General features: G+C 40.9%; 1 protein-coding gene across 1 annotated transcript; it reads right to left on the bottom strand.

Annotated features, from left to right (window-relative positions):
- Positions 1–1,556: 1,556 nt before the first annotated feature.
- Positions 1,557–2,228, bottom strand: LOC135597972 (PRA1 family protein E-like). The gene has a single exon (XM_065091485.1). It carries the CDS (start codon positions 2,226–2,228, stop codon positions 1,557–1,559), a length of 672 nt encoding a protein of 223 aa, XP_064947557.1.
- Positions 2,229–9,111: the final 6,883 nt, after the last annotated feature.

Raw genomic sequence — 9,111 nt, 5'->3', positions numbered from 1 at the left:
GGCAAGCTGCACCACTCTCTCTTTCTCTTTCTCCTTCGCTTTCTCTTTCGCTTTCGCGCTCTCTCTTCACTAGCAGTAGTGTATGTACTTTGGGGTCACCCTCTTTGGTGTTTATATAGACGATTTCCCGACGCATAACACAGATTTCTAACATTATTCATTGTATTAAGACGATGTTATAATTATTACTTTTTCTATTCATTTTGTATTGCCTACATTGCTGGCTCCCTTTCATCACCAAAGATTGTTTGCCTAGCAATTGGTTCTACGTTCCATATTAACCTTGCTACTTCATTAATTCCCTTCCCTTCTCTACCAAAAATATGTGTGATTCACCAACTTTCTCAGCTTATCCCTCATTTTATTCCTCACCTACCACAATGGATTAATTTTACTGCTCATCATCGTCATTAATTCTAGACCGATCAATATTAAGTTGTGCCTCCCACAATGGTTTAATTAGGGCTTTCCTATTCCACATGTATTTGACATCCATTTCCCTTCCATTCGTTCCGTGTTTTGGTTTCCTTGATGATCTTGGACAAAGGCCGCAACTTTGTCTCTCACTAGACCACATCATATTAACCCATTGCTTCAAATGCTTCCCTTCCTCGTGCAATTGCCTGCCCCTTTAACCAATTAGGGAAATACTTCTAATTCTTTGTTCACATATATTCCATATAATTTTGAAAAACATGCCATGTGGGAAAATATGATTAATAATTCCTTTTTTTTTTCTTCAAACACAAAAAGCAGTTGCTAGTATTTTCAATACCCATATTGGTCGATCTATCTAAGATTAGGAGCAACGCTGCGATTAACTTTCGACAAAAGACCTTCACCCTTAGCATAGTAGGAAGATGTCAAACCTTTCAAGCTTATATATAAATCTATTGGCTGACTTGGTAGATGCAACCCCATTCTAATCATACTTCCATGCCTAAGTATCATCACTTGGAATAAGAAAGATAACATAATTGATATCAAAAATTCACTTGAATCTAAAATTGCATTGACCAATTTCTTTAACATGTTACATAAATTTGAATTTGCATGGTTGGTTGATTCCTTTTCGATTTTGCGTCGAAAGTGACAATGTTGGGTCGATAGTGACCAACTTCTTTGACATGTTACATAAAAACTCGGATATATGTGTATACACTAATCATAAATTTAAAGAAATATATACAAAACACAATAACTCACAGTCCCATTTGATATTGAGAATTACTATGGGCTCTATTCCCTTAAGCCTAACTTCAGAACAGAATAGTTTGATATACTCTGTAATCAATAACGATATGATCAAGTTGTAATTGTCAAGAAAATAATGTGCAACAATTCACTAACAGGACAATGAAAGGTATAAACATACAACAGTATAATAGAAAGGATATAATATTATTCTTCGGAGACTGTGTCTGGAAAGTACCATCGTTTGACACAGTATTGGAGACAGTGCCATGACGATTCCACCTGTTTCAAACTTGGCCCATTCCAACTGTTTGAAACTTGGGTCCAACTGTTCCCTAATTAGGTTGATCAAGTTGTGATTGTCAAGAAAATAATGCGATCCCGTAAGCGGGGACAACCAATCCGCCGCTTGCGGCCTCTGTTTCATGGAGAAAGCGATCGTCCGTCGTCGCCCTGAACAGCGAATGCAGGCAGATGATCACTGTCCCGATCATGATGGCTCCGAAGACGGTCGGTCCGACATTGGAGAAGATGAGAGCGAAGATCGTGGCCACGGAGAGCACGCCGAGGATGGTCCCGTCGGTGATCGGGCGGCCGCAGAGGACGACCGGCCGGTCGCGGGTGAAGCAGAGGAAGAACCAGGCGGCGGTGAGGGCGATGAAGGCGAACAAGGAGGCAGGGTGCCAGAGGAGGGAGACGGCGAGGACGGAGAGGCAGAAGAGGGTGTAGTTGGTGCGGAAGTAGGCTATGTTATGGCGGAGGCGGAAGCAAGCGTCGCCGGCGCTGGCGGGGCGAGCGAGGGCGGTGACGTCGAGAAGCTGCAGCCACGGGCGCTGGGCGGAGATCAGGGCCCTGCCGTGCTCCTTAAAGCTGGAGACCAGGTCGGCGGCCCCGGCGGCGGGAGAGGACGCGTTAGGCGGCCCGGGGGCCGGAGAAGGGCGAGCCTCCGAGACGGAAGGCCGCGATGGGGGCACGGGCGCTGGATCGGGGTAGGCGGAGATGGGAACGTAGGCGGGCGGCGATGTATTGTGCATCTCGGCAGCTCCTCCAACCACGGATTCCTTCTTCTGCCACCACGGTGGCAGGAGAGAGAGGGGAGATGCAGGAAGAACCCAGAGAGAGTGGCAGATGACAAATAAGCCGCCAAATAGGCATCGTGTGGTAAACGCATTCTCGCCCGATTTGGTCGAGTCACCCCGAAAAGTTGGCCAGCTGATATGGTGTCTCTCATGCGTTAGTCGAGAAAATGCTGCTGGCATTCGGTCCCGAGGATTTTACTTTCTCATTTGTTTTTACCAAAATTGCATGTAGTCAGTTGTTTCTGTTTTTACACCTACAAATTTAATTATTTATAAAAAGCCATTGATTGTCTCTTTTTTTTTTTTTTACTTAAGAGCCCCTATTTTCATATTTTAACTGGGTGTAGGAGTTCCCTTCTTTATTTTTATTTGACATCCATTGAATTGATTCATGTCTCATGAGTCAGTAACCCTATTTATTGGCAATTCAAATCAATTAGCTTCAATTTTCTCATTCGTTCAACACCGTAAGTGGTTTAAGTCGGTAAACCATAATACCTTATGTATTTCATAATTCCAAAACTATCTAGTTAGTCGATTTCATGACATTATGACCTCATCTGTCTTATATTTTCGATAATTTTTAGACGGATAGTTCAAGTCAACAAGCTTAAATACCCTCATGCGCCTTATGTATTAGATGCCTTCGGACATCTTATACCCCTTATGTGACTAGCTCAAATTGACATGTCTTGACCCTAATATGTCTCATGTTCCAATACACCCGATACGAGTCATTCAACTCGTCAAATTTCACTATCCTCGTGTGTCTCGTATGATCACAAAACCAAAATGGGTGATTCAAATTAGTATACTTCCGGCGTATTTCATGTATATGACATTCCTATGTGGGCGATTCAAGTGAGCATGCTCTAATGCCTAATGTCTCATGCGTCTAGTATCCCCTATGTAGGTAGTTTGATTAGCATGTTGTAATGCCCTCATGTGTCATGCATCTCACATGCTCTACAGTGGAACTTGAGCTGACAAGTTGTGATGCTATCACATGTCTATGTGTCTCATGCATCTAATACCTTTTGCTAGAGCAGTTCAAGTTAGGAAGCCTTGATTCCCATGCATGATTTATGCATTTGACACCCTCTATATATGTGATTTAAGTCATCAAGCTGTGATACCCTCATGCATCCAACATCGTCTATGTGGTGGGTCAACGTCGACATATTACAATGTGGATGCATGATTCATGTGTTTGACAACACCAACACAAGTGGTTCAGGTCAAGTCCCAACTCATATATCTAAACAATACTTATGTAGGCAATTTAAGTCAACACACCTTGATGTCCTCATTTGTTATATAGATAATACCCTTAGATATTTGACAACCCCTATGCGAGCAGTTCAAATCATCACACCTTGACATTCCTGTGTCTCATGTGTTCAACACCGCCAATGAGAGTGGTTTAAGTCAACAAGCCTTGTTACCCTCATGTGTCTCATGCATTCAACACCTTTACATGGGTCATTCAAGATGGCACACTCAAATATATCCAACACCCTTTATGTGGGTTGTTCAAGTCTATACATCCAACACTCTTGCATGTCTTCTGCTTTTGACATCTACTATGCAAGTGGTTAAGTAGACACACTCCAATGTCGTCATACGTCTTGTGCATCTTATTACCCCTATGTGAGTGTTTTAAGTCATGCCCTAGTGTTGCAGCACTCTTGTATATCTAACCCCTTGTGCTCTCGCACATCTCATATGTTTGATACCTCATATGAGAGATATTCAAGTGGGTATGCCTAGATGCCCTTGTGTGTGCCTTATATCTTACAACCCTACTTTGGTAGTTCAAGTTGGCAAGCCTAGATATCCTCACACATCTAATCCATCTGATGCACCATATAGAGTGGTTCAATTCAATAGCCACAATACCCTCATCTGTCTAATTCATTTAATAACCCTCATACGAGTGATTCAAGCAGGCACATCGGTGCCCTCGCATGTTTGATACGATCGACACTTCTATGTGAGAAATTCAAGTGAGTATACTCAAATGCCCTCACAAGTATCTGACATCTAATACCCTTATTTGGGTGCTTAAAGTTAGTAAATATAGTTGTCCTCGTGCATTTAATTCGTTTGGCATCTCCTATATGGACAGTTTAAGTCGGTAGCCATGATTCTCTCACATGTCTAATCGATCTGATACCTCATATGTGAGTGATTCAAATAAGTATGCATCGATACCCTCACATGTCTTATGTGATTGACACTTCTATGTAGGTAGTTCAAGTCAATCTATCATCACACACTCACATGTTTTATACATCCAATACCCCTATGCATTTAGTTCAATTGGGAATACCTCAAAACCCTTGAGTGTCTCATGCATCTAACACCACCTCTATGCAGGTGGTCGAAGTCAGCATGCCCAAAGCTCTTGCATTTCTCATATGTCTAATGCTTCTATACAAGCGATTCAAGTCGGTGCATCCAGAGGATGTCTTATGTATTCGACACCCCATAAAGAGGATGTTCAAGTCAACATGCTACAACACCCCTCTACATCTCATTTGTCTCACACCCCCTAAATAAGTAGTTTATGACAATACGCCCTAATGCCTTTATATGTCTTATGTATTCGACAATCCCTATGTTAGCAATGTTGGCATGCCCTCGCATGCTCATACATCTCTTGCATTTGCGCCCTTCATGGGTAGTTCAAGTCAATACATTCTAATGCCCTCATGCTTCTAATATATCTAACACTTCCTACATAAATAGTTCAATGCATGCCTTAGTGCCCTTGTGCATCTTATGTGACTAACACCCCTTTATATGGGCAATTCAAATGGCATGCCTTGATACTCTTGTGCATCTCATGTTTATGACACCCTTATGTGAGTGATCAAAGATTGGCAAGCCCCGATGGCCTTATGTATCTTATGTATCCAAGACCCCCATATGGGCACTTTAAGTTGGCATTCATGACTCCCTCACACATCTAACAAATTTGACACCCCCTTAGGTTATTCAAGTAGCCATGCTCCTAAGGCCCTTATATCTCTTATGTGTTTAAAACCCACTATGCAGGATATTCAAGTCTATGCTACACAATGCCCTCGTGTGTCTCATGCATTCAACACCCCCTATGTTGATGATTTGAGTTCAGACATCATGATAGCCTCTCATGTCTTATGTGTCTCTAGCCTATATACTAACAATTCAGTATACTCTGATGATCTCGTGTATCTCATGTGTCTAACACCATCTTTGTAGCCAATTTAGGTCCACATGCTTGATGCCCTTACGCCTCTCGTATCCAACACCACCTACATGTGTGGTTCAAGTTGCACACCCCAATCTCTCGTGCATCTCATGTGATTGAGACACTCTATCTACAATATTTAAGTCGACACACCCTAACGCGCGACTAGATCTAGTGCATCTAACTCCTTTGAACATTTGATGGCCCTACATGAACAATTAGAGTCAATACACCTAAATGCTCTTGTGCATCTCATTTGTCTGACACCCCTAATGTAATTAATCAACTCCACACACCATAATGCCCTCGTATATCTCTTGCATTTGACACCTACTACATAGGTGGCTTGTGTCACTTGTCACGATACCCTTACTTGTCTTATGTATTTAACAACCCCGTACACAAGCAGTTCAAGTCTACATGCAATGATACCCTCATACGTCTTATGCGTTTGAAACCTATGTAGAGATAGTTCACCTTGGCATTCTAAGATACTCTTGTATGTCTTATATATTTAACACCTTCTTTGCAAGTGGTCCAAGTCACACATCATAACACCCTCAAATATTTCATATGTCTGATCGCTACTAGTAGATAGTTAAAGTCAGTATGCCTCAACAACAACATACCTCTTATGCATTCGACACCCACTAACACCTTCATATGTCTAATTCGTCTACATATGCTACATGAGTGATTGAAGTTAGCTCGCTCTCAGACTCTTGTGCATCTAACACCCTCATATGTTTGACAATCCTATACGAGTGGTTCAAGTTGGAATGCCTCAACTTTGAAGCATCTCATGCATCCAACAAACCTAAGGTAGGCAGTTAATGTCAACAAGCCTCAATTCCCTCCAACTCATGAGTTTGACACTCTTATATGGGCAACCAAAGCGTTGTCTCCTCATTCCATAAAATGCATCCATTCGAGATTTAAAAAAATATATATGTCTCATTTAATTGTTTTCTAAAGTAGACAACAATAATTAAGGTATTAGAGATGAATATTGTGCTATGGAATAGGACATTTTCTTCTAATTTTGTATCAAAATGATTGCACACCTCTTATGATTTATCATGTGAGTTAATCATTTGACCATTTGATCGCTGCTATCAAACATATTTCATTCACAATTAAGTTCTAATTAGACAACCTCATAATATAGCCTTTGCTACATTGATATCTACGTAATACTGCTTTTATCATGAATAAAGCATAGTATAATATAATAATTTTTTCCTTCTAATACTAATGCAATAATTAAGATGGAATTCATGAGCATTCCCATTCTCTAAGTTAATAAAGTCTGATAGAAAATATTTTGGTAACCAATCCCCGTCCACCAACTAATCATTCTAAAATCGCTAACATTGAAGAAAAAAGTCGAATCACCCACTAGGAAATAACATGGTGGGTAGTTATGGTTTGTTGATTTCTATGGATAATAATCTACGGGAGCTCATTTGGACTGGCCCTATCAACTTCTGTGGCCAATAGTTCATGAAGGTTGTTCGGGCCTGTTTATCTCTCTATCGGCCCCCATGGACAATAGTTCATAGGGGGTCGTTCGAACATATCACCTCTACAAACAAAACACTAAGGGAGACATTGGGGCTATTATGGAGGATCTCCTTAGTTGGTCAAGGATAAAGCCGACCCCTGGTGTCGGCCCAAGAGTCAGACCTCTTTCCAAAAACCTCTCACACCCTATGTAATTTTCGGAACTATCTTGTGCATTAGAGGAGTTGGGTCAGAAAATTCCTCCCGACACTAACCTTTGCGCAATAACCCACCAAAAAGCCCACCTCGGCTTGATCTCAAGACCACCTCAGATAGGTCAAGGTTATGCGAAGACCACCTTAGTCGCACTAGGACCACCACAAGGGTTCCTCGAAAGTCTCTACACCTTTGGGACAAGACCAAGCTGGGCTAACTCGACCGTCCATGATGCATCCCCTCAATAATTTGGCACTAGAAGAAGGGCATTGAATATCATAGGAATGCTCGCTCATGTGTTGGAAAATCTAGGGGAAATATCACATGCGCAGTAGAAGAATATTAAAAATAAAATCCCTAATTTCCCAAAATATGTGTTCACCATCGTGCGAAGATTGGTGCACAAAAATTGAGAAACTTAAAATTATGTATATGAAAGATTGTATTACCTAGGGAGATCGTATATCCATGAATCCTTGCAAATCTCTAGAAGAGGGTGAAGGAGGTCAAGTGTCCTTCTCTCTAGCGGTGATCCACACAACATGGTTGCGACGATGCTTCTTAGAACTCCAAACCTGTTATCTAAGGAGGAGAAGGGGAGGTCAATAGGAGAGGCAATCAAAAAAGCTCTAGCCTAAGAACCATTGGTTCCCTGTCTACTTAACTCTAATGGATCCAGCTCTATTGAGTATTGGATCTCCATCTAACTATCTAAGCCTCGTAGATTAGTAGTTCTCTATCCAATAATCTCTTATTGATTCTTATTAGATTTCATCCATAGGATCCAATAATTCATGAGCTTATTGGATATCCAATAAGATAGGAGCGCCAGCCGATATCTCATATCCAAACCATTAAATATCACAACACCTACCATATGTGTGTGACCCTTTAAGCCCAATATCGAGCTGGTCGTGAGTCATAATTGTTAGAACTCATTCTGGCTCATTGAATTATTATCTCCACAATAATTCACTCGACTCATCGACTGCGGACGTACTATGCCACTACGTCGCAATCCCTATATGATATATGAGAATCCAATCTTTTGGATCTGTCTATCCTCTGTTACCATGTACCTATAGACCCTCAATCATCTAATATTCCAAAGACCATATATCGAGCATGGTACTATCATGCCCATACGGTTTCTTCTCAAGTCTTGCTCTAATCAGATTCTCTCGGATAACTCTTTCTCTCTCAATCCGAATGACCTTGGCCAAATATTTGTTTGAGCAAGAAAATATAATATTCCTCTCATGATACCGAGAGTGGATGATCCTCTATCGACACTCAATAACCCTCATAAGGTTGGCTACCACTCTCAATAACCGGTTGTACTAGATTTGAAAATTTCAAATCTGTAAGTCCGGTATCAAAGAATTGAATACTCATACAGGACATCCTTGATGTCTTAAGTCTAAGGACCATATACACTATTGGGACTACATAATTATTGTTTGTTAATAAGGCATCATCAACTATCCAGTATTCCATGAGCAGATCAATTAGTGAACTCATTCTCCAATGAGTACCTGTGTTCCTTAATGTCCCAGCATAAGTAGCTATGAGACCAGCTGACTCCATCATATGGACAAGTATACAATGCACCAGTTTGTCCGGTTATCTCAATGTCCTTCTCGTGTAACCTATGACCATGATTATTTAGGGTCTATGTTTAAAGGTGAATTAGTCTCATTATTGTAATCCTATCATGATTTGATTCTCATTGTACATATCCATCGAGATCACAATGTATATATGCAATAAGTAATATAAGGTAAGAAATTATCATAATAATAGTGAAAAAGATTGTGTGTCATATCACACAGGTCATCAATCACGTGAATGACTTGCAGGGCACAAATTACTAGCACTTAGGCC

The sequence above is a fragment of the Musa acuminata genome, chromosome BXJ2-1, assembly GCF_036884655.1.
Source record: "Musa acuminata AAA Group cultivar baxijiao chromosome BXJ2-1, Cavendish_Baxijiao_AAA, whole genome shotgun sequence".
NCBI lineage: Eukaryota > Viridiplantae > Streptophyta > Magnoliopsida > Zingiberales > Musaceae > Musa > Musa acuminata.
The sequence above is the reverse complement of the archived record's forward strand: the minus strand, read 5'-3'. Positions and strand labels throughout refer to the sequence as shown.

Excerpts from the sequence above, each read along its gene's own strand:
- LOC135597972 (XM_065091485.1), bottom strand. The coding sequence starts at position 2,228 with ATGCACAATACATCGCCGCCCGCCTACGTTCCCATCTCCGCCTACCCC.